The sequence below is a fragment of the Ranitomeya variabilis genome, chromosome 2, assembly GCF_051348905.1.
Source record: "Ranitomeya variabilis isolate aRanVar5 chromosome 2, aRanVar5.hap1, whole genome shotgun sequence".
Classification (NCBI taxonomy): domain Eukaryota; kingdom Metazoa; phylum Chordata; class Amphibia; order Anura; family Dendrobatidae; genus Ranitomeya; species Ranitomeya variabilis.
The window spans coordinates 408,707,489-408,734,210 of record NC_135233.1 but is presented as its reverse complement, the minus strand read 5'-3'; the positions used below and the strand labels follow the sequence as shown (position 1 = coordinate 408,734,210).

Here is a 26,722-nt window from a genome sequence, read left to right as displayed (position 1 = left end):
TGACTCAAGATAAATTAGATTTTTGTGGTCAGTCAAGACCACCACCTGGTGTCTAGCACCCTCAAGCCAATGACGCCACTCCTCAAATGCCCACTTCATGGCCAAGAGCTCCCGATTTCCAACATCATAATTTCGCTCAGCGGGCGAAAACTTTCGAGAGAAAAACGCACATGGTCTCATCACTGAGCAGTCAGGACCTTTCTGCGACAAAACTGCACCTGCTCCGATCTCGGAAGCATCTACTTCAACCTGGAACGGGAGCGAAACATCAGGCTGGCGCAACACAGGAGCAGAAGAAAAGCGGCGCTTAAGCTCCCGAAAGGCCTCCACAGCCGCAGAGGACCAATTAGCAACATCAGCACCCTTCTTGGTCAAATCAGTCAAAGGTTTAGCAATGGCAGAAAAACCCGCTATGAATCGGCGATAGAAATTAGCAAATCCCAAGAATTTCTGAAGACTCTTTAGAGAAGTAGGTTGTATCCAATCACAAATAGCCTGAACCTTAACAGGGTCCATCTCCATAGATGAAGGGGAAAAAATATATCCCAGAAAGGAAATTCTCTGAACCCCAAAAATACACTTTGAGCCCTTCACAAATAGAGAATTAGCTCGTAAAACCTGAAAAACTCTCCTGACCTGTTGAACATGAGATTCCCAGTCCTCCGAAAAAATCAAAATATCATCCAAATACACAATCATAAATTTATCCAGATATTCACGGAAAATATCGTGCATAAAGGACTGAAAAACGGAAGGGGCATTCGCGAGACCGAAAGGCATTACCAAATACTCAAAATGGCCTTCAGGCGTATTAAATGCGGTCTTCCACTCATCCCCCTGCTTAATCCGCACCAAATTATACGCACCACGTAGATCGATCTTAGTGAACCACTTCGCCCCCTTTATGCGAGCAAAAAGATCAGTCAGTAAAGGTAACGGGTACTGGTATTTAACAGTAATCTTATTCAGAAGTCGATAGTCGATACAAGGTCTCAATGAACCATCCTTTTTACCCACAAAGAAAAACCCTGCCCCCAATGGAGACAAAGAGGGGCGAATATGACCCTTTTCTAAAGATTCTCTGATATACTCCCGCATAGCAGTATGTTCAGGTACAGACAAATTAAACAAGCGACCCTTAGGAAATTTACTACCGGGAATCAACTCAATAGCGCAGTCACACTCTCTGTGAGGGGGGAGAGAATCAGTTTTAGGCTCCTGAAAGACATCATAAAAATCTGACAGAAATGCTGGGATCTCAGAGGGAGTAGATGCAGAAATGGGAACCAAAGGTGCATTCCCATGAATCCCCCGACATCCCCAACTCAGCACAGACATTGATCTCCAGTCCAAGACTGGATTATGAATTTGTAACCATGGTAATCCAAGTACTAATACGTCATGTAGATTATATAACACAAGGAAACGAATAATCTCCTGATGGTCTGGGGAAAGATGCATAGTCACTTGTGTCCAATATTGTGGTTTATTGCTAGCCAAAGGTGTAGAATCAATACCCTTTAAGGGAATAGAAACCTCCAGAGGCTCTAAATCAAACCCACAACGCTTGGCAAAGGACCAATCCATGAGACTCAGAGCGGCGCCAGAATCCACATAAGCATCCACAGTAACAGATGATAAAGTACAAATCAATGTCACGGACAAAAGAAATTTAGACTGCAAGGTACCCATAGAAAAAGATTTATCAACCTTTTTATCAACCTTCTTTATGCGTTTAGAGCATGCTGATATAACATGAGCTGGATCTCCACAATAGAAGCACAACCCATTTTTGCGCCTGTAATTCTGTCGTTCGCCTCTAGACAATACACTATCGCATTGCATATGCTCTGGTGCCTTTTCAGAGGTCACCGCCAAATGATGCACAGGTTTTTGCTCAGAAGATACCGCCATATGGTGCACAGGTTTTTGCTCAAAAGATACCGCCATATGGTGCACAGATTTTTGCTCAGAAGATACCGCCATATGGTGCACAGATTTGCGCTCCCGTAAACGCCGATCAATCTGGATAGCCAATTTCATGGCATCATTCAGACCTGTAGGCACAGGGAACCCCACCATGACATCCTTCACGGCATCAGAGAAACCTTCTCTGAAATTAGCTGCTAGAGCGCACTCATTCCATTTAGTAAGTACCGACCATTTACGAAATTTCTGGCAGTATATCTCAGCTTCATCTTGCCCTTGGGAAAGAGCTATCAAGGCTTTCTCAGCCAAAATCTCTAAATTAGGTTCTTCATAAAGCAACCCCAAAGCCAGAAAAAACGCATCTACATTTAATAACGCAGGATCCCCTGGCGACAATGCAAATGCCCAACTTTGTGGGTCACCCCGCAATAGAGAAATAACAATTTTAACCTGTTGCGCAGGATCACCAGCAGAGTGAGATTTCAGAGACAAAAACAATTTACAATTCTCTCTGAAATTCAAAAAACGGGATCTGTCTCCGGTAAAAAATTCAGGCATAGGGATCTTAGGTTCAGACATTGGAGCACGTATAACAAAATCTTGTAAGTTCTGGACCTTTGTAGCCAGGTTATTCAGACCTGCAACCAAACTCTGTGGATCCATGATTCAAACAGGTGTAACCAAAGCCATTCAAAGATTAAGAGGAGAGGAGAAAAAAAAAAAGGCTGAAGACTGCAGTTTAAGCAAGGAGTACAAATAAGCACTAAGGTGCACTTTCCAAACACAGAAGGAAAAAAAAAACCTTTTCATATCCTTTCCTGCTTAAGTGCATAGTTTTAACACATGTGGCCGGCCAAACTGTTATGATTTTCCCAATGGCAGGGAAATCAAAAATAACAAACGGACTAGCTCTCGGGTGATGGAAACTAAAGTGACCGTGACCTGAACCTGACACAACACTGGAAGTAGCCGGGGAGTGTTTCCTACGATGCCCTAGACACCACGCGCCAGCCGGAGATCTAACTACCCCTATCAGAGGAATATACAGGCCTGCCTTACCTCCAGAGATGAACCCCAAAAGGAGATAGCAGGCCCCCACAAATATTGACGGTGAGTCAAGAGGAAAAGACATACGTAGGATGAACAGCAGATTTAGCACAGTGAGGTCCGCTTACTAGATAGCAGAAGTACAGGAAAGAGTTACTTCACGGTCAACTTCAAAACACTACTCAAAAACACCATCCTGAAATTACTTTAAAACTCCAGTGACAACTCATGCCACTGGAGTGGCAATTTCAGTCCACGAGAGCTTCCAGCTGCAGAGAGTCACATTGCAGATAGCTGGACAAAAAATAGCATTAACTAGGAACAAAATTCAACTTAGCTGAACTGGAACTTGAGGCAGGAGAATGCAACAGAATGCTACTGATACATTGTTGGCCGGCATCGGACCAGCAGCCAAGCAGCCTTAAATAGGAAACTCCCCTAATGGGTGTCAACAGGTGATCAAGGATAGAAGAAGGCAAATAAGTGGCAATACCATAAAACACCACCGGGGGAGCCCACAAACAGAATTCACAACATAATCCTATAGTTGTATTGTAAATAAAGACTCGGCCAGAATAAAGTCCTTTATTAATCTTTTTTAAACCATACCGAATGCGTAATCCTCTACTCCCTCATCTCCCACAACAAAAATAATAAACCACATTGGGGAAAGACACCAGGGGGGAGAGGAGTGCATAGGAGAGGATTAGATACTGACTGCTGAGCCGTGTATCTAATCCTGTCCTGTGTGATACCGACAGCTGAGCCGTGTATCTAATCCTGTCCTGTGTGATACCGACAGCTGAGACGTGTATCTAATCCTGTCCTGTGTGATACCGACTGCTGAGCCGTGTATCTAATCCTGTCATGTGTGATACCGACTGCTGAGCCATGTATCTAATCCTGTCCTGTGTGATACCGACTGCTGAGCCGTGTATCTAATCCTGTCCTGTGTGATACCGACTGCTGAGCCGTGTATCTAATCCTGTCCTGTGTGATACTGACTGCTGAGGACACAGTACACGGGACAGGATTAGCTACCCAGGACAGAGGTAGCAGTGGTAGGTGTATATAGAGGCAGGTAGCAGTGGTATATAGAGGCAGATAGTGGTATACAGAGGCAGGCAGGCAGTGGTATACAGAGGCAGGCAGGCAGTGGTATACAGAGGCAGGCAGACAGTGGTATACAGAGGCAGGCAGGCAGGTAGCAGTGGTATACAGAGGCAGGCAGTGGTATACAGAGGCAGGCAGTGGTATACAGAGGCAGGCAGTGGTATACAGAGGCAGGCAGACAGTGGTATACAGAGGCAGGCAGGCAGGTAGCAGTGGTATACAGAGGCAGGCAGACAGTGGTATACAGAGGCAGGCAGTGGTATACAGAGGCAGGCAGTGGTATACAGAGGCAGGCAGGCAGTGGTATACAGAGGCAGGCAGTGGTATACAGAGGCAGGCAGGCAGTGGTATACAGAGGCAGGCAGTGGTATACAGAGGCAGGCAGTGGTATACAGAGGCAGGCAGGCAGTGGTATACAGAGGCAGGCAGGCAGTGCTAGGTGGTATATAGGGGCTGGTAGCAGTGGTAGATGCATAAGAAAATGAAAACCCTGTACTTACCTTCTTTCCTCTACCAGGAAGTGCTGAGTCATGTTCAGGGCAGAGCAGTGCGACGATCTCCCTGCTGTGCTCTGAACAGGTCGGCAGTGATTGCAGCCTGTAATGTAATACTAAGTACAGGCTGCAATCACAGCTCCTCGCTGCAGATACTTACCCTGGACCCTCGGCAGCAGCTTCTCCCAGCAGCAGCTTCTGCCATCGCACGCACTGAGCTGTGTGTGCGATGGCAGAGGGAAATAAACAAAATGGCCGCGATCTCCTCTCACAGCTGTGACGTGGCAGCTCAGTGGGCGTGGCCAAGTCACAGCTGAGAGGCAGGAGATGCGGTCGGAGCCCGACCGTTGGCTCCTATGTACATGGCTGCCGTAAGTGAGGTGTGCAAGTGTCGTGCCCAGACACTTACACCCACACTAATGAAAATGGCGGCCTCCAGTGGTGAATGTAAAAGTGAATAAATAAAAAAGTATGAAAGAGGTACATTTACTTTTGTATTAAAAATAATTGATTGTATAATCAATAATTATTAATACAAAAACTAAAATCACGGCACCCTCCCTTTAAGGATCACAAAGTCAATGTTTTCGAGTTTCCATCACAAAGCGCTGATCTAAATCCTATGGAAAATGTATGGGCAACGCTGAAAAGGCCAGAGCGAGCAAGGGACCTACACACCGGGATCAGTTACACCAGTTTTGTCAGGATTAATGGGCCCAAATTCTGACCAACTATTGTGAGAAGCTTGTGGAAGGAAATCCCAAACATCTAACCCTAGTCACTCAGTGTAAGGGCAATGGCACCAAATACTAATGAAATGGAGGGAAACTTCTGACTTTGTAGTAAGTAATAAAAATGCCTTAGAACATTCGCTCTCTCACTCTCTCTCATTATTCCGGCATTTGGCAAATATTAGTAATTATGGTAATCCTAATTGTCCTAAAACGGGAAAGTTTTATTCTGAATTCATGTCAGATATTGAGAGAAACCTGCAGATATGTTTTTATATAGTGGATGGAAACCTCTGGTTTACACTATATATAATCCCACAGTTCATCTATCTTCCTACAATACGCCTAAACAATATTCTTATATTCCAGCAGATTTTTTGTAATCCGTCAATATTCCAATAATCCGGCAGATGACCTATAATCCATTAGATTACCTATAATCCGTCAGATGACCTATAATCCGGCAATTTCATGTAATCAGGCGGTTTCTTAAAATCTGTAAGCATAATACCCAAGCCCATATTCCCAACGCAGGACTGGGCAACACTTATTATTATTATTATTATTTATTGTTATAGCGCCATTTATTCCATGGCGCTTTACATGTGAGGGGGGTATACATAATAAAAACAAGTACAATAATCTTAAACAATACAAGTCAGAACTGGTACAGGAGGAGTGAGGACCCTGCCCGCGAAGGCTCACAATCTACAAGGGATGGGTGGAATACAGTAGGTGAGGATAGAGCTGGTCATGCAGCACTTCACAAAGTGCTACAACATACTAATCCCACAGTTAATTAGACTGTGGTCAAAGAAGTGTCACATAGAAATATTAAAAAGCTAAATATCTTTATTGCAAATGTTTAAAATACATATAAATACATAAATAAACAGTAAACCTGCGACAGTGACCCCATTCCTTCACCTCTCCTGCAGTTTCTCTCACCAGTGGTCACCACTCACCTGACTAAAATATTTAACCTCTCTCTTTCTTCAGGTATCTTTCCCCTCCTCATTTAAACATGCTATCATAACCCCTTTACTTAAAAAGCCATCCCTGGACCAGAACTGCACTGCTAACTACAGACCTGTCTCTAACCACTCCCATCTAATCCACTATCCCTCGGATAACTCTCTTCTCGACCCTTTTCAATCTGGTTTTCCACTCTTTACACTCCACTGAAACTGCCCTCACTAAAGTCTCTAATGATCTAATAACAGCTAAATCCAAAGGTCATTGCTCCCTGCTGATTCTCCTCGATCTATCAGCCGCATTTGACACTGTGGATCACCAGCTCCTCCTCACTATGCTCCGCTCTATAGGCCTCAAGGTCACAGCCCTCTCCTGGTTCTCCTCCTACCTCTCTGACCGCTCCTTCACTGTATCTTTTGCCAGCTCCTCTTCCTCTCCTCGTCCCCTTACTATTGGGGTTCCACAGGGCTCAGTCCTAGGCCCCCTCCTTTTCTCTCTATACACTGCCCCTATTGGACAAACAATCAGCAGATTTGGGTTCCAGTACCATCTCTATGCTGACGACACCCAATTATACACTTCTTCCCCTGACATCACCCCTACCTTAATACAAAATACCAAGGATTGTCTGTCTGTTGTCTCTAACATCATGTCCTCCCTCTATCTGAAACTAAATCTCTCCAAAACTGAACTCCTTGTGTTTCTCCCTTCTGCTAACCTCACTCTACCCAACATCGAAATTACCCTGGAGGGTTCAACCATAACTCCCAAGCAGCATGCCCGCTGTCTTGGGGTCATATTCGACACCGAACTTTCCTTTACTCCCTATATCCGATCACTCACTTGCTCCTGTCACCTGCATCTTAAAAACATCTCCAGAATCCGACCTTTTCTCACCGTTGAAACTGCTAAGACTCTTACTGTCACTCTTATTCATTCTCGTCTGGACTACTGCAATTCTCTTCTGATCGGTCTCCCTCTTACCAAACTTTCTCCTCTCCAATCCATCTTGAATGCGGCAGCCAGGGTCATATTTCTGTCCAGCTGCTTCACTGATGCCTCCATCTTGTGCCAGTCATTACACTGGCTACCCATTCGCTAGAGGGTCCAGTATAAACTCATCTCTCTCACCCACAAAGCTCTCCACAGTTCTGCACCGCCTTATATCTCCTCTCTCATCTCTGTCTATTGCCCTACACATGCCCTCTGTTCTACAAATGACCTAAGACTAACATCCCCCGTAATCCGAACCTCGCACCTCCGTCTCCAAGACTTCTCTCGTGCTGCTCCAGCTCTCTGGAATGCACTTCCCCAGACGATCAGACTGATACCTAGCCCCGACCTATTCAAGCGTGCTTTAAAAACCCATCTCTTCAAATAAGCCTACCACATCAACTACTCAGTAAACTAACTTCCCTGTTCCCTCCTTCCAAATATTATTCTGAATCTACCCTCTACTATTCATCTGTCTCCACACCCTCCATGCACATGATAACTGCACTTGATACTTCACTATTGCATTTAAACACACGGGCTGATGACCGGATCATGCAGCTTTATATGAAAATCCCTATTTATTATAGTTGCCAGACCTAAAATAAAAAGCACTTTTCACCTATTGTGTCCCCCCCCCATTTCCTTGTAGATTGTAAGCTTGCGAGCAGAGACCTCACCCCTAATGTCACTGTTTAAATTGTCTTAACTTGTACTTAATTTATTGTCTGTACATGTCCCCGCTTAATTGTAAAGTGCTGCGGAATATGTTGGCGCTATATAAATAAAAATTATTATTATTATTATAGTAAACAAGGTGCCTCAAACAAACCAAAACATCTGTTTTGGGTTTCTTAAAATCTGTCAAATTACCTATAATCTGGCGTTTTTCCTATAATCTGTCAGATTACCTATAGTCCAGCAGTTTCCAATAATCCTTCAGATTACCTATAATCCGGAAGTTTCCTATAATCCCTTAGTTTACCTATAATCCAGCAGTTTCGTATAATCCATCAGATTACCTATAATCTGGCAGTTTTCCTATAATCTGACAGATTACCTATAGTCCAGCAGTTTTCCTATAATCCTTCGGATTACCTATAATCCAGCAGTTTCCTATAATCTGTCAAATTCCCTTTAATCCAGCAGTTTCCTATAATCTGTCAGATTGCCTATAATCCAGCAGTTTTCTTATAATTTGGCAGATTACCTATAATCCATCAGATTACCTATAATCCATCAGATTACCTATAATCCATCAGATTACCTATAATCCAGCAGTTTCCTATAATTTTTCAGATAACCTATAATCTGGCAGTTTTCCTATAATCCATCAGATTGCCTATAATCCATCAGATTGTCTATAATCCATCAGATTACCTTTAATCCAGCAGTTTCCTTTAATCCTTCAGATAACCTATAATCCGTCAGTTTTCCTATAATCCATCAGATTGCCTATAATCCATCAGATTACCTATAATCCATCGGATTACCTATAATCCAGCAGTTTCCTATAATCCTTGAGATTACCTATAACCCGGCAGTTTTCCTATAATGTCAGATTACCTATAATCCATCAGTTTTCCTACACTCTGGCAGATTACCTATAATCCATCAGATTACCTATAATCCTGCAGTTTTCCTATAATCCATCCTATTGCCTATAATCCAGCAGTTTCCTATAATCCTTCAGATTACCTATAATCTGGTAGTTTTCCTATAATCCTGCCACCATATAACATGTTCTTTCTGTTCTCACAGATTCCTTGGTGGATAAAGCAAAGGTTGAGGAGAGTGAGCAGAAAGCGTCTGAGTTCTCCAAGAAGGTGAAGCCATTTATGGTGATCCAGATGCCTTTAGAGGCCGTTTTCCCTCCTGGGATGGAGGCGCTATTGCTTTGCTGCATTTTCGCACTATCATTGTCAGTGTCACAGAAGCCAATACTCATGTACCGGCGCAGCAGCCGCCATGTTGGGTCCCCCAGTCGTCCGCCCGCTGGAGTCGCCAATCCAAAATCCTGGACTGTCACTAACGGTTCATTTATCTGCACATTGGACATGAGAGATTGTAGAGGCCCCTGTTGTCCCTTATCATGGAGTCTGAGGCAGAGAGGACAACCCGTCACTGGCCGTGTGATCAGTGATGTCATCAGTAAGGTCACTTATTTTTCATGTGATTGGACCAGCGGCTTCGGGGCCACCAGACCCCTCAGCAGTACTTAGTGCAAATAAACTCGTATGTCCCACCACATCGGCCATGACAGGAGTGAGATCCCGCTTCTTACTTGACAGCACCCATAGCTCTTCCTTCCTTAGCTGGCTTGTCATGATGCCTCATCATTGGTTTTACTCGGGTGGCTGGTTGGCACAATTATGGAGCCCAACCACGAGGTTCATAGGTGTCCACGTTCTCCAGGTCTATCAGCATCTTGGGAAAATTATTATTATTATTTATTTATATAGCACCATTGATTCCATAGTGCTGTACATGAGAATGGGTTACATACAAATTACAGATATCACTTACAGTAAGATAACAATTACAGACTGGTACAGAGGGGCGAGGACCCTGCCCTTGCGGGCTTACATTCTACAGGATTATGGGGAAGGAGACAGTAGGTTGAGGGTTGCAGGAGCTCTGGTGTTGGTGAGGCGGTAGCTCCGGTAGTGGTGAGGAGGCAGCGGGATCAGTGCAGGCTGTAAGCTTTCCTGAAGAGGTGGGTTTTCAGGTTCCATCTGAAGGATCCGAATGTGGTTGATAGTCGGACGTGTTGGGGCAAAGAATTCCAGAGGATGTGGGAAAATTCGGGAGAAGTCTTGGAGGCAGTTGAGTGAGGAGCGAATAAGTGTGGAGGAGAGAAGAAGGTCTTTGGAGGACCGGAGATTACGTGAGGGAAGATATAAGGAGATTAGTTCTGAGATATACGGAGGAGACAGGTTATGGATGGCTTTGTAGGTCAGTTTTAGTCATTTGAACTGGATACGCTAAGGGAATGGGAGCCAGTGAAGACATTTGCAGAAGGGGGAAGCGGAGGAGTAGCGAGGAGAGAGATGAATTAGTCGGGCAGCAGAGATAAGGATGGACTGTAGAGGTGCAAGGGTGTTAGCAGGGAGGCCACAGAAAAGGATGTTACAGTAATCAAGATGGGAGATGATGAGGGCATGCACAAGCATTTTAGTAGATTGACGGTTGAGGAAAGGACGGATTCTGGAGATATTTTTTAGCTGGAGGCGATAGGAGGTGGAAAGAGCTTGGATGTGCGGTTTGAAGGACAGGGCAGAGTCAAGGGTTACTCCGAGGCAGCGGACTTCCGGTACAGGGGAAAGCGTGATGTCGTTAATTGCGATAGATAGATCAGGTAAGGAAGATCTATGAGATGGAGGAAAGATGATGAATTCAGATTTGTCCACATTGAGTTTGAGGAAGCGAGAGGAGAAGGAGGATATGGCTGATAGACACTCAGGGATTCTGGACAGCAGAGCGGTGACGTCTGGGCCAGAAAGGTAGATCTGAGTGTCATCAGCATAAAGGTGGTACTGGAATCCATGGTACTTTATGAGTTGAGGAAAGTTCAGCATGGACGTGCTGCTTCAGGAATTTGGAAGCAAATGGGAGCAACGATATTGGGCGATAGCTGGACTTAGCAGTTGGATCGAGGGTTGGCTTTGTAAGGATAGGCGTGATTGTGGCATGTTTGAAAGCAGAAGGGAAGGTACCAGAAGTTAGTGAAAGGTTGAAGAGGTGGGTTAGGGATGGGATAATTCCCACATAATCCTCCGTCGGAGCTCTTACTAGTGTGCTGATAGAGCGGTGGTGCGTTTAGGGGAGGCCCAGCACTAGTCCAATGTAGCCGGAGGGCCGGTGGCTACGATGATTTCCTGTGAAGACATTAATCTAGTAAGGAAAACTCCGGGCTGCTGCAAAAAAGGAGTCATAGGCCTGAGAATAAATCAGGTAATGCACAAGGGCTAAAGAAAATTATACAGGTGCAAAAAAAGAGGAAAACACCCAACATTCAATGGAGACATGGAAAGATATCAAAGATACATACGGCATAAAGAAACCTGAAGATACGGAGCCATAAACATGACTTCCACTCCGCCCAAGATCTCATCTGTCGGAGTCGCCCTGAGACATCATCCTATGAGGCTTGGAGCAGAGGCCGGTGCTTCTCAATCCGACCATACACAATACACATAGGCTGGAAGCGGAGGCTGGTGCTGCTCAAGTCAGCCATACACAATACACATAGACATGACTTCCACTCCGTCCCAGGAACTCATCTGTCGGGGCCACCCTGAAACATCATCCTACGAGGCTTGGAGTGGAGGCCGGTGCTGCTAACTTGACCATACACAATACACATAGACATGACTTACTCTCCGCCCAAGGCTCTCATCTGTCGGAGCCACCCTGAGACATAATGCTACGAGGCTGGGAGCAGAGGCCGGTGTTGTTCAATCCGACCATACACAATGCACATAGACATGACTTACACTCCATCCCAAAATCTCATCTGTCAGAGCCACCCTGAGACATCATCCTACGAGGCTGGGAGCAGAGACCAATGCTGCTCAATCCTTCTGTGGCCCACCCGACCATGCACAATATACATAGACATGACTTACACTCCGTCCCCGGATATCTTCTGTCGGAGCCGCCCTGAGACATTATCCTACGAGGCTGGGAGCAGAGGCCAGTGCTGCTCAATCCTTCTGTAGCTAACCCGACCATACACAACACACATAGACATGACTATGTCCATCCCAGGATCTCATCTGTCGGAGCCACCCTGAGACATCATCTTGTTGGATCCAGCTACAGTAGGGATAGCAGCTGGAAAGGAAGGAAATGGATCTAAAAAACAGAAATGATTACTGCACCTGTGAACAGAGCCTTATTGAAAGACGAAAACCAACAACCCTGACTATTTTAGGGCTTTTACAATTTCCAAAAACATTTCTTCATAAGTTTAGTTCGTTGTAAAACAAGAAACTGTTTTGGACTCGCCCCCCTGTTTCAACCGCTGCCCCGGTCTGTATTGTTTGGCTGCAGTGTTAATTTTATGTGGACATTGCTGCAGCCAATTACTATGCTCAGTGGCTTAGGCATTGTAGATGGCACAAGCCTTTAATGCCTCCATTCACATTAGATCAAGGTTGGCCAAACCACCGATATTATGGGTCACAGATGCAATGTGCATGGGCCTCCCGATACCCTGACTGGCGTTCTACCCCATAAGTCAGCCATTGTATCCCATAGCTATGCCCCCAATGTGTGGGGGATTCTGGTACCACTGCTCCATATTAGATGTGTACGCAGCACCCATTCCGACACTTGCTGCAGTATGGAGGAGCCGCCGCATCTAATGAGACTGCAGCACACTGAACACAAACACCTCTGTGAGTGATATGCCGAAAAAACTGTTTTAAAAATTGAAATCTTTGAAGTATTTCAAAGGAACTCCGAAGTTCAGTGGGAGCAGAGGCAGCAAGCAGGAAATCTTACTTCTCGAAAGCGCGAGCCGTCTTGGCAAACAATGACTGACAGCAGATTTCCCGCTCCAGAGTGGCTTCCAGCTGCGGTTCTTATATCACCGCTGACACTTTCACAAGTTAAATCTTTTCTTTTCACATTTGAGAATCAGATTCTGGAGGCATCAAAACATCCAAATATCATGTTGTGTGAAGCTCGTAATCGGGAAAAGATTCAACGGCCAAAATGTGAAGTGACCGAGAGGAGTCGACCTGCAGCTTCCCCTCGCTTGCTCCAGAAGCTTCTAGAAGTGAAGAATGGAAAGATGGAAATGATTAAACCACAAAGAGATGTAATGGAGTCGTTTACAAGATTGACATTAAATGCAGAAAATATCAGTTGAGGGTTTTGCTTGAATAATAATCCCGGTGCCGAGCTTGGACGTCTGATCTGTAGGGACGGACGAGCCAGGGAATGATGATGATGATGATGAAGGAATGTTGGTAATGAGGAAAAAGAGCGGAGAATGTTTTGGCTTACAAATACTGATGTAAAATACTGACCAAATACTGCTAGTGTGACGGCAGCCTTATGAGATGGAACAGACCTTGGTGGAGGATTTATTGTTGTCACATTGTGCATTTATCAATTTCACTGGTAGAAATACTTTTAAAGATTAACTAACATGATTGTTTATTTAATCATTGATCAGATGTTAAAAAAAACAAGGCACTTTGTAACTTCATTACCTTATTTTGCTTCCTTCTCAATCATCATGATGAAAGTGGACTCTGTAAGCTCAAAATGACTGTTCAAACCAAGCACAGGCACTCGGTGCACAATAGCGCGCCCAAACATATAACTGCACCTCCCCACCTGCTTGCTTTTTATTTATCTTTACCCTTATCTGACACTATGAAGCCAGAGTTGTCAATCGAAGACGAGGAGGGTGAAGATGGATTTAAATGATTAGCCGCCATGATGCTCCTGAACATGGTTGGAACAGTCAATCTGTGCTGACAGAGGCCCTTTAACTGACTAGTTCCCTTTTATAAGCTGCTTTTAACTGCAGCTCTACCAACTGCAAGCAATATTACAAAACACTCAATCTAAGTTACTGACGCTCAAACAGAGTGACTCCTCAGACGAGTGTTTTCTGTAGATGGAGGAGATTATTGGGAGTGACTCCTCGGACGAGTGTTTTCTGTAGACGGAGGAGATTATTGGGAGTGACTCCTCGGACGAGTGTTTTCTGTAGACGGAGGCAATTATTGAGAGTGACGCCTTGGACGAGTGTTTTCTGTAGGTGTAGTAGATTATTGGGGGTGACTCCTCGGACGAGTATTTTCTGTAGATTATTATTATTATTTATTATTATATCGCCATTTATTCTATGGTGCTTTACATGTGAGTGTAGTAGATTTTTGGGGGTGACTCCTCAGATTAGTATTTTCTGTAAACTAAGTAGAATATTGGGGTGACACAGTGGACGAGTATTTTCTGTAGATACATTATTGAGGATAATGCCTCAGATGAGTGTTTACTGTAGAAGGAGTAGATTATTGGGAGTGACTCCTCAGATGACTCTTTTCTGTAGACGGAGTAGAATATTGGGGTGACGCCGCAGACGATTGTTTTCTATGGACAGTTACATTATTGGGGGTGACGACTCGGACGAGTGTTTTCTGTAGATGGAATAGATTATTGGGAGTGACGCCTCGGATGAGTGTTTTCTGTAGATGGAATAGATTATTAGGGGTGACTCCTCAGACGAGTGTGTAATGATTATAAGGGATAACTCAGGAGACTCTTTGCATGGAACAAGACAACTACAGGACACAGTTTTATAAGTGGTAAAGTCTATATTATCACACGGTGATTCAAACAGGTGCAGAGAGAAACTCAAGTCCACAACACTTGGTGTAAATATAAACACAGCTTAGCAGTCTATAGGGAACTTCAGAGGAAAATGCAATCACGCAGAAAGTCTATGAAGCACAATTATTCTTGAGGATACTTGACACGAATAAGTCCTTGGTAGTCCAAAACACAGATAGATATGCTTATAAGGCAGTTCAAATAATATCTTAGCACAACCAGGGAAGCCTGGGTAAAAGTCTCAGGTTTAAGCAGAGCAGCAACAGCTTACATGTCCAGCAAATGCAGATGGAAACAAACACAAGCAGCCAGATGGAGGATTACTAGAAACCGATGTATGCAGCAGAAACTCAGAGCTGAGTAGCAGGATCTCCACACAGGTTCACAGGAGCAGGTGCAGGTGCAAAGCCAGGGAGTCGTCAGGAGCTGGATGCAAGGCAGAATACTCTAGCACAGACTAAAGGCTGGGGTGGAGTTATATAGCAGGAAGACACAGTGCACATGAGACTAAAGACGCCATCTTGGAAAAGGGCAGTAATGCACAAAAGGTAATCAAAATGTTCAGAGTCCTGACAGAGTGTTTTCTGTAGATGTAATAGATTATTGGGAGTGACTCCTCAGATGACTCTTTTCTGTAGACGGAGTAGAATATTGGGGTGACGCCGCAGACGACTGTTTTCTATGGACAGTTACATTATTGGGGGTGACGACTCGGATGGGTTTTCTGTAGATGGAATAGATTATTGGGAGTGATGCCTTGGACGAGTGTTTTCTGTAGATGGAATAGATTATTGGGAGTAACGCCTCGGACGCGTGTTTTCTATAGATGGAGTAGATTATTAGGAGTGACGCCTCGGAAGAGTGTTTTCTGTAGATGGAATAGATTATTGGGGGTGATGCCTCAGAAAAGTGTTTTCTGTAGATGAAGTAGATTATTGGGAGTGACGCCTCGGACGAGTGTTTTCTGTAGATGGAATAGATTATTGAGGGTGACTCCTCAGATGACTGTTTTCTGTAGACGAAGTAGAATATTGGGGTAACGCCGTGGACGAGTGTTTTCTATGGACAGTTACATTATTGGGGGTGATGACTCGGACGGGTGTTTTCTGTAGATGGAATAGATTATTGGGAGTGACTCCTCGGATGAGTGTTTTCTGTAGATGTAAAAGATTATTGGGAGTGACGCCTCGGATGAGTGTTTTCTGTAGATGGAGTAGATTATTGGGAGTGATGCCTCAGACGAGTGTTTTCTGTAGATGGAGTAGGTTATTGGGAGTGATGCCTCGGACGAGTGTTTTCTGTAGATGGAGTAGATTATTGGGAGTGACGCCTTGGACGAGTGTTTTCTGTAGATGGAATAGATTATTGGGAGTGACGCCTTGGACGAGTGTTTTCTGTAGATGGAATAGATTATTGGGAGTGACGACTCGGACGAGTGTTTTCTGTAGATCGAATAGAATATTGGGAGTGGCGCCTCGGACGAGTGTTTTCTGTAGATGGAATAGATTATTGGGAGTGACACCTCAGAAGAGTGTTTTCTGTAGATAGAATAGATTATTGGGGGTGATGCCTTGGAAGAGTGTTTTCTGTAGATGGAGTAGATTATTGGGAGTGACGCCTCAGACGAGTGTTTTCTGTAGATGGAATAGATTATTGGGGGTGATGCCTCGGAAGAGTGTTTTCTGTAGATGGAGTAGATTATTGGGAGTGACGCCTCAGATGACTCTTTTCTGTAGACGGAGTGGAATATTGGGGTTACGCCGCAGATGAGTGTTTTCTATGGACATTTACATTATTGGGGGTGACGACTCGGACGGGTATTTTCTGTAGATGGAATAGATTATTGGTAGTGACTCCTTGGACGAGTGTTTTCTGTAGATGGAGTTGATTATTGGGAGTGACGCCTCGGACGAGTGTTTTTTGTAGATGGAGTAGATTATTGGGGGTGACGCCTCGGACGAGTGTTTTCTGTAGATGGAATAGATTATTGGGAGTGACGCCTCGGACGAGTGTTTTCTGTGGATGGAGTAGATTATTGGGAGTGACGCCTCGGACGAGTGTTTTCTGTAGATTGAGTAGATTATTGGGAGTGACGCCTTGGACAAGTGTTTTCTGTAGATGGAGTAGATTATTGGGGGTGACGCCTCGGACGAGTGTTTTCTGTAGATGGAATAGATTATTGGGAGTGACGCCTCGGACGAGTGTTTTCTGTAGACAGAGTAGATTATTGAGGGTGATGCCTCAGACGAGTATTTTCTGTAGATAGATTATTGGGGATGATGCCTCAGATGAGTGTTTTCTGTAGATTGAGTAGATTATTGGGGGTGACTCCTCGGACTAGTGTTTTCTGTAGACAGAGTAGATTATTGGGAGTGACGCCTCGGACGAGTGTTTTCTGTAGACAGAGTAGATTATTGGGAGTGACGCCTCAGACGAGTTTACTGTAGAAGGAGTAGATTATTGGGGGTGACTCCTCGGACGAGTGTTTTCTGTAGACAGAGTAGATTATTGGGAGTGACGCCTCGGACGAGTGTTTTCTGTAGACAGAGTAGATTATTGGGAGTGACGCCTCAGACGAGTTTACTGTAGAAGGAGTAGATTATTGGGGGTGACTCCTCGGACGAGTGTTTTCTGTAGACAGAGTAGATTATTGGGAGTGACGCCTCGGATGAGTGTTTTCTGTAGATGGAGTAGATTATTGGGAGTGATGTCTCAGACGAGTGTTTTCTGTAGATGGAGTAGGTTATTGGGAGTGACGCCTCGGACGAGTGTTTTCTGTAGATGGAGTAGATTATTGGGAGTGACGCCTTGGACGAGTGTTTTCTGTAGATGGAATAGATTATTGGGAGTGACGCCTCAGACGAGTGTTTTCTGTAGATGGAATAGATTATTGGGGGTGATGCCTCAGAAGAGTGTTTTCTGTAGATGGAATAGATTATTGGGGGTGATGCCTCGGACGAGTGTTTTCTGTAGACAGAGTAGATTATTGAGGGTGATGCCTCAGACGAGTATTTTCTGTAGATAGATTATTGGGGATGATGCCTCAGATGAGTGTTTTCTGTAGATTGAGTAGATTATTGGGGGTGACTCCTCGGACTAGTGTTTTCTGTAGACAGAGTAGATTATTGGGAGTGACGCCTCAGACGAGTGTTTTCTGTAGACAGAGTAGATTATTGGGAGTGACGCCTCAGACGAGTTTACTGTAGAAGGAGTAGATTATTGGGGGTGACGCCTCAGACTAGTGCTTACTGTAGACGGAGTAGATTATTGGGGGTGATGCCTCAGATTAGTGCTTACTGTAGACGAAGTAGATTATTGGGGGTGATGCCTCAGACTAGTGCTTACTGTAGAAGGTGTAGATTATTGGGGGTGACGCTTCAGACGAGTGTTTTCTATAGACGGATTAGATTATTGAGAGTGACGCCTCGGATGAGTGTTTTCTGTAGATGGAGTAGATTATTGGGAGTGATGCCTCAGACGAGTGTTTTCTGCAGATGGAGTAGGTTATTGGGAGTGATGCCTCAGACGAGTGTTTTCTGTAGATGGAGTAGATTATTGGGAGTGACGCCTTGGACGAGAGTTTTCTGTAGATGGAATAGATTATTGGGAGTGACGACTCGGACGAGTGTTTTCTGTAGATCGAATAGAATATTGGGAGTGGCGCCTCGGACGAGTGTTTTCTGTAGATGGAATAGATTATTGGGAGTGACGCCTCAGAAGAGTGTTTTCTGTAGATATAATAGATTATTGGGGGTGATGCCTTGGAAGAGTGTTTTCTGTAGATGGAGTAGATTATTGGGAGTGACGCCTCGGACGAGTGTTTTCTGTAGACAGAGTAGATTATTGGGAGTGATGCCTCGGACGAGTGTTTTCTGTAGACAGAGTAGATTATTGGGGGTGACGCCTCGGACGAGTGCTTTCTGTAGATGGAATAGATTATTGGGAGTGACACCTCGGACGAGTGTTTTCTGTAGATGGAATAGATTATTGGGGGTGACGCCTTGGACGAGTCTTTTCTGTAGACAGAGTAGATTATTGAGGGTGATGCCTCAGACGAGTATTTTCTGTAGATAGATTATTGGGGATGACGCCTGAGATGAGTGTTTTCTGTAGATTGAGTAGATTATTGGGGGTGACTCCTCGGACTAGTGTTTTCTGTAGACAGAGTAGATTATTGGGAGTGACGCCTCAGACGAGTGTTTTCTGTAGACAGAGTAGATTATTGGGAGTGACGCCTCAGACGAGTTTACTGTAGAAGGAGTAGATTATTGGGGGTGACGCCTCAGACTAGTGCTTACTGTAGACGGAGTAGATTATTGGGGGTGATGCCTCAGATTAGTGCTTACTGTAGACGAAGTAGATTATTGGGGGTGATGCCTCAGACTAGTGCTTACTGTAGAAGGTGTAGATTATTGGGGGTGATGCTTCAGACGAGTGTTTTCTATAGACGGATTAGATTATTGAGAGTGACGCCTCGGATGAGTGTTTTCTGTAGATGGAGTAGATTATTGGGAGTGATGCCTCAGACGAGTGTTTTCTGCAGATGGAGTAGGTTATTGGGAGTGATGCCTCAGACGAGTGTTTTCTGTAGATGGAGTAGATTATTGGGAGTGACGCCTTGGACGAGTGTTTTCTGTAGATGGAATAGATTATTGGGAGTGACGACTCGGACGAGTGTTTTCTGTAGATCGAATAGAATATTGGGAGTGGCGCCTCGGACGAGTGTTTTCTGTAGATGGAATAGATTATTGGGAGTGACGCCTCAGAAGAGTGTTTTCTGTAGATAGAATAGATTATTGGGGGTGATGCCTTGGAAGAGTGTTTTCTGTAGATGGAGTAGATTATTGGGAGTGACGCCTCGGACGAGTGTTTTCTATAGAGGGAGTAGATTATTGGGAGTGACACCTTGGACAAGTGTTTTCTGTAGATGGAGTAGATTATTGGGGGTGACGCCTGGGACGAGTGTTTTCTGTAGATGGAATAGATTATTGGGAGTGACGCCTCGGACATGTGTTTTCTGTAGATGGAATAGATTATTGGGGGTGATGCCTCGGACGAGTGTTTTCTGTAGACAGAGTAGATTATTGAGGGTGATGCCTCAGACGAGTATTTTCTGTAGATAGATTATTGGGGATGATGCCTCAGATGAGTGTTTTCTGTAGATTGAGTAGATTATTGGGGGTGACTCCTCGGACGAGTGTTTTCTGTAGACAGAGTAGATTATTGGGAGTGATGCCTCGGACGAGTGTTTTCTGTAGACAGAGTAGATTATTGGGAGTGACGCCTCAGACGAGTTTACTGTAGAAGGAGTAGATTATTGGGGGTGACGCCTCAGACTAGTGCTTACTGTAGACGGAGTAGATTATTGGGGGTGATGCCTCAGATTAGTGCTTACTGTAGACGAAGTAGATTATTGGGGGTGATGCCTCAGACTAGTGCTTACTGTAGACGGTGTAGGTTATTGGGGGTGACGCCTTGGACGAGTCTTTTCTATAGACGGAGTAGATTATTGAGGGTGATGCCTCAGACGAGTATTTTCTATAGATAGATTATTGGGGATGATGCGTCAGATGAGTGTTTTCTGTAGATTGAGTAGATTATTGGGGGTGACTCCTCGGACGAGTGTTTTCTGTAGACAGAGTAGATTATTGGGAGTGACGCCTCAGACGAGTGTTTTCTGTAGACAGTAGATTATTGGGAGTGACGCCTCAGACGAGTTTACTGTAGAAGGAGTAGATTATTGGGGGTAACGCCTCAGACTAGTGCTTACTGTAGACGGAGTAGATTATTGGGGGTGATGCCTCAGAATAGTGCTTACTGTAGACGAAGTAGATTATTGGGGGTGATGCCTCAGACTAGTGCTTACTGTAAACGGTGTAGATTATTGGGGGTGACGCCTTGGACGAGTCTTTTCTATAGACGCAGTAGATTATTTAGGGTGATGCCTCAGACGAGTATTTGCTGTAGATAGATTATTGGGGATGATGCCTCAGATGAGTGTTTTCTGTAGATTGAGTAGATTATTGGGGGTGACTCCTCGGACGAGTGTTTTCTGTAGACAGAGTAGATTATTGGGAGTGACGCCTCAGACGAGTGTTTTCTGTAGACAGAGTAGATTATTGGGAGTGACGCCTCAGACGAGTTTACTGTAGAAGGAGTAGATTATTGGGGGTGACGCCTCAGACTAGTGCTTACTGTAGACGGAGTAGATTGTTGGGGGTGATGCCTCAGATTAGTGCTTACTGTAGACGAAGTAGATTATTGGGGGTGATGCCTCAGACTAGTGCTTACTGTAGAAGGTGTAGATTATTGGGAGTGACTTCTCAGACTAGTGTTTTCTATAGACAGTTTATTGGGGGTGACGACTCGGACGAGTGTTTTTTGTAGACGGTGTAGATTATTCGAGTGACACCTCAGACGAGTGTTTTCTGTAGACAGATTTTTGGTAGTGATGCCTCAGATGAGTGTTTTCAGTAGACAGATTATTGGGGGGTGATGTCTCACATGAGTGTTTTTGGTAGACTGATTATTGGGGATGACGCCTCTGACGAGTGTTTTTTGTAGACAGATTATTGACTGTGATGCCTCGGACGAGTGTTTTCTGTAGATGGAGTAGACTATTGGGGGTGACTCCTCAGACAAGTGTTTTCTGTTGACAAATTATTGAGAATGATGCCTCAGATGAATGTTTTCTGTAGACGGAACAGATTATTGGGAGTGACGCCAAGAGGAGTGTTTTCTGCAGACAGATTATTGAGAATGACGCCTAGGACGAGTGTTTTCTGTAGGCAGAGTAGATTATTGGGAGTGACGCCTCGGACAAGTGTTTTCTGTAGATGTATTAGGTGTTGTGAACTCTATTTTTGGGCTCCCTCTAGTGGTCACAAGCGGTACTGTGTAGTGTTGTCTTTCTGCAGGTTGGCTGCATCAGCTGGTTCGTTATCCTTGGTTGGTTTCCTATTTAGCTCACCTGGATACTCAGTTCCTTGCCTGCTATCACTGTATTCAGTGCTCTTCAGATTCCTTGTGACTACCTTGCTCCCAGTCTCTCCAAGACAAGCTAAGTCCTTGTTTGTTCATTTTCTGATTGTCAGCGTTCATCATGTTTTTTTGTCCAGTTTGCTAAAATGTGATTTCTTGCTTGCTGGTTGCTCTATGGGACTGAGTTTCTCCCCCAACACCGTTAGTTGGTGCGGGGGTTCTTGAAATCTCAGTGTGGATATTTTGTAAGGGTTTTTTACTGACCGCATAGATCCCTTTTCTATTTTCTGCTATCTAGTATTAGTGGGCCTCATTTGCTGAATCTGTTTTCACCCCTGTGTATGTGCCTTCCTCTTACCTAACCGTTATTATTTGTTGGAGGCTTCTATATCTTTGGGGATTATTTCTCTGGAGGCAAGAGAGGTCTTTCTTTCTCTCTAGGGGTAGTTAGTTCCTTAGGCTGGCTCGAGACGTCTAGGATTTTAGGCACGTTCACCGGCTACCTCTAGTGTGTTTGGATAGGTTCAGATCTGCGGTCAGTCCAGTTTACCACCTCCCTAGAGCTTGTCCTATATTCGTTACTTAGTTGGAGTAATTTGTGATCCTCAACCACTAAGGATCATAACAGTATAGCAGGCCAAAAAGTGTTTTATGCATCGCAGAAGTGGGATAAAAAGAAGACCTGAGTACATTTTTTTTTTTTTCCCCCTCCCGCTTTTCCTTGCTGCAGTCTGTCTAGCTTCTTTCATCCCCTTGAACTCTGAGTGGTTTTGAGCTCAGCTGCAGACATGAATATTCAGGCTCTGACTTCTAGTGTGGATCATCTTACTGCACGGGTGCAAAGTATTCAGGATTTTGTTATTCATAGCCCTATGTCAGAACCAAAGATACCCATTCCTGAGTTGTTTTCTGGAGATAGATCTAGGTTTCAGAATTTTAAGAATAATTGTAAGTTATTTCTATCTCTGAGACCTCGTTCCTCTGGTGATTCCGCTCAGCAAGTTAAAATTGTTATCTCCTTGTTGCGTGGCGACCCTCAGGATTGGGCTTTCTCTCTGGCGTCAGGAGATCCTGCATTGCTTAATGTGGATGCGTTTTTTCTGGCTCTTGGACTGCTTTATGAGGAGCCTAATCTTGAGAATCAGGCAGAAAAAGCGTTGCTGGCCCTCTCTCAAGGTCAGGATGAAGCAGAGGTGTATTGTCAAAAATTTCGGAAATTGTCGGTGCTTACTCAATGGAATGAGTGTGCCCTGGCTGCAAATTTCAGGGAAGGTCTTTCTGAAGCCATTAAGAATGTTATGGTGGGGTTTCCCACCCCTACAAGTCTGAGTGATTCTATGGCTTTAGCCATTCAGGTTGATCGGTGTTTGCGGGAGCGCAAATCTGCTCATCCTTTGGCGGTATTTTCTGAACAGAGACCTGAGTCTATGCAATGTGATCGAACTCTGACCAGAATTGAGCGACAAAGTCATAGACGTCAAAATAGGTTGTGCTTTTACTGTGGTGATTCTACTCATGTTATCTCAGCATGCTCTAAACGCTTAAAAAAAATCGCTAAACCTGTCACCATTGATACTATACAGCCTAAATTTATTTTGTCTGTTACTTTGATTTGTTCTTTGTCGTCCTACTCGGTTATGGCTTTTGTGGATTCAGGTGCTGCCCTGAATCTGATGGATTTGTCGTTTGCCAGGCGCTGTGGTTTTGTCCTGGAGCCTTTGGAATTTCCTATTCCTCTGAGGGGAATTGATGCTACGCCATTGGCTGAGAATAAGCCTCAGTATTGGACGCAAATGACCATGTGCATGACTCCCGTACATCAGGAGGTGATTCGCTTTCTTGTTCTGCATAATTTGCATGATGTTGTCGTTTTGGGTCTGCCATGGCTGCAGGCTCATAATCCAGTTTTAGATTGGAAAGCTATGTCTGTGTCAAGTTGGGGTTGTCAGGGAATTCATGGCGATACTCTGTTGGTGTCTATTGCTTCTTCCACTCCTTCTGAGGTCCCTGAGTTTTTGTCTGACTACCAGGATGTATTTGATGAGCCCAGGTCCAGTGCCCTGCCCCCTCATAGGGATTGTGACTGTGCTATAAATTTAATTCCTGGTAGTAAATTCCCTAAGGGATGACTTTTTAATTTGTCTATACCAGAGCATACCGCGATGCGGAGTTACATAAAGGAGTCTTTGGAGAAGGGACATATTCGCCCATCCTCTTCCCCTCTTGGTGCAGGATTTTTTTTTGTGGCCAAGAAGGACGGTTCTTTGAGACCTTGTATAGATTATCGTCTTCTGAATAAAATCACAGTCAAATTTCAGTATCCTTTGCCACTATTGTCTGATTTGTTTGCTCGGATTAAGGGTGCCAGTTGGTTCACCAAGATAGATCTCCGTGGTGCGTATAACCTTGTGCGCATTAAGCAGGGAGATGAATGGAAAACAGCATTTAATACGCCCGAAGGCCATTTTGAGTACTTGGTGATGCCTTTTGGACTCTCTAATGCTCCTTCTGTGTTTCAGTCCTTCATGCATGACATCTTCCGAGAATATCTGGATAAATTTATGATTGTTTATCTGGATGACATTTTGGTCTTTTCTGATGATTGGGAATCCCATGTGAAGCAGGTCAGGATGGTGTTTCAGGTCCTGCGTGCTAATGCTTTATTTGTGAAGGGCTCAAAATGCCTCTTCGGAGTACAGAAGGTCTCCTTTTTGGGGTTTATTTTTTCTCCTTCTACTGCAGAGGTCCCCAACCTTTTTTGCACCAGGGACCGGCTTTAAGCAAGACCACAGTTTTCCATGGCCCGGTGGGGGTGGGGAAGGGGCGGGGCTTTGGTCATATGGCCCCTCCCCCTCCAACTCGCAGCTAGCAGGAGGGGAAGGAGCGCTGGACACACATGACCTGCTTGTCCCTGCTCCTGCCTGAGCAGCGCTGTATGGGGAGGATGCTGGCGGGACCTCGGTGTACAGCGCTGCTAAGTAGCAGCATTGTACATTGAGCGTCAGTGTATACAGCGCTGCTGCTTAGCAGCGCTACACACTGAACACCGGTACCGGGAGCCGCGTCACTGAAGCCAGTCTGCTGCCCCAGCACGCCCCACATAACATGTTCTGCCGGGCGCGTGTCAGTGAGGAGAGCCTGCCGCCCCACCCCGTCAGGAACACTGTGTTCACAGTGTGGAGGGCTGCGTCACTAAGACCCGCCCGACGCCCCACCCCGTCCTGCATAATGTTCTCTGTCGGGAGCTGCGAGCTGTCACGGCTACGGCAGAAAACGCGGAGCTAGCTGTCAGCGGCGCTGCGGACCGGCTGAAAAACCCCAACGGCCCGGTCCTGGTCCGCGGACCGGCGGTTGGGGACCTCTGTTCTACTGTGGAGATGGACCCAGTCAAGGTCCAGGCTATTCATGACTGGACTCAGCCCACGTCTGTTAAGAGTCTTCAGAAGTTCTTGGGTTTTGCAAATTTTTACCGTCGTTTCATCGCTAATTTTTCTAGCGTGGTTAAACCTTTGACGGATTTGACCAAGAAGGGTTCTGATGTGACTAATTGATCTCCTGCGGCCGTGGAGGCCTTTCGGGAGCTGAAGCACTGGTTTTCTTCAGCTCCGGTCTTATGTCAGCCAGATGTCTCTCTCCCCTTCCAGGTCGAGGTTGATGCTTCTGAGATTGGAGCAGGGGCTGTTTTGTCGCAGAGAAGCTCTGATGGCTCTGTGATGAAGCCATGTGCTTTCTTTTCAAGAAAATTTTCGCCTGCCGAGCGGAATTATGATGTTGGTAATCGGGAGTTGTTGGCTATGAAGTGGGCATTTGAGGAGTGGCGACATTGGCTCGAGGGAGCTAAACATCGTGTGGTGGTCCTGACTGATCACAAAAATCTGATTTACCTCTAGTTCTGCTAAGCGCCTGAATCCTAGACAGGCTCGTTGGTCGTTGTTTTTCTCCCGTTTCAACTTCGTGGTCTCATACCTGCCTGGTTCGAAGAACGTGAAAGCTGATGCACTTTCTAGGAGTTTTGTGCCTGACTCTCCGGGAGTTTCTGAGGCGGCTGGTATTCTCATAGAGAGAGTGATTTTGTCTGCCATTTCCCCAGATTTGCGACGAGTGCTGCAGAAATTTCAGGCGGATAGACCTGACCGTTGTCCACCAGAGAGACTCTTTGTCCCGGATAGATGGACCAGCAGTTATTTCCGAGGTTCATTCTTCGGTGTTGGCGGGTCATCCTGGGATTTTTGGTACCAGAGATTTGGTGGCTAGGTCCTTCTGGTGGCCTTCCTTGTCGCGGGATGTGCGTTCCTTTGTGCAGTCTTGTGGGATTTGTGCTCGGATTAAGCCTTGCTGTTCTCGTGCCAGCGGGTTGCTTTTGCCTTTGCCTGTCCCGTAAAGGCCTTGGACGCACATTTCCATGGATTTTATTTCGGATCTTCCAGTATCTCAGAAAATGTCTGTCATCTGGGTGGTGTGTGATCGTTTTTCCAAGATGGTCCATTTGGTGCCCTTGCCTAAGTTGCCTTCCTCCTCCGATTTGGTTCCTCTATTTTTTCAGAATGTTCGCTGGCACGGCATTCCTGAAAATATTGTGTCTGATAGAGGATCCCAGTTTGTGTCCAGGTTTTGGCGACCTTTTTGTGCTAAGATGGGCATTGATTTGTCTTTTTCGTCGGCCTTCCATCCTCAGACTAATGGCTAAACCGAGCGAACTAATCAGACGTTGGAAACTTATTTGAGATGTTTTGTTTCTGCTGATCAGGATGATTGGGTGACTTTTTTGCCATTGGCCGAGTTTGCCCTTAATAATCAGGCTAGTTTTGCTACCTTGGTTTCGCCTTTTTTCTGCAATTCTGGTTTCCATCCTCGTTTTTCCTCGGGTCAGGTTGAGTCTTCTGACTGTCCTGGGGTGGATTCTGTGGTGGATAGGTTGCAGCAGATTTGGAACCATGTGGTGGAAAATCTGAAGTTGTCACAGGAGAAGGCTCAGCGCTTTGCCAACCGCCGCCGCGGTGTGGGTCCCCGACTTCGTGTTGGGGATTTGGTGTGGCTGTCTTCTCGGTATGTTCCTATGAAGGTCTCCTCTCCTAAATTCAAGCCTCGCTTCATCGGTCCTTATAA

General features: G+C 45.2%; 1 protein-coding gene across 3 annotated transcripts in view; it reads left to right on the top strand.

The window, feature by feature from the left end:
• The window catches only part of DIAPH2 (diaphanous related formin 2), a 1,729,654-nt gene that overhangs the window by 451,447 nt on the left and 1,251,485 nt on the right, over positions 1–26,722 (top strand). For all 3 annotated transcript variants that reach the window (XM_077286525.1, XM_077286526.1, XM_077286527.1), the window contains exon 15: positions 9,044–9,108. In XM_077286525.1, coding sequence (XP_077142640.1) covers positions 9,044–9,108 — 65 coding nt within the window. The remainder of the gene's footprint in view (positions 1–9,043; positions 9,109–26,722) is intronic.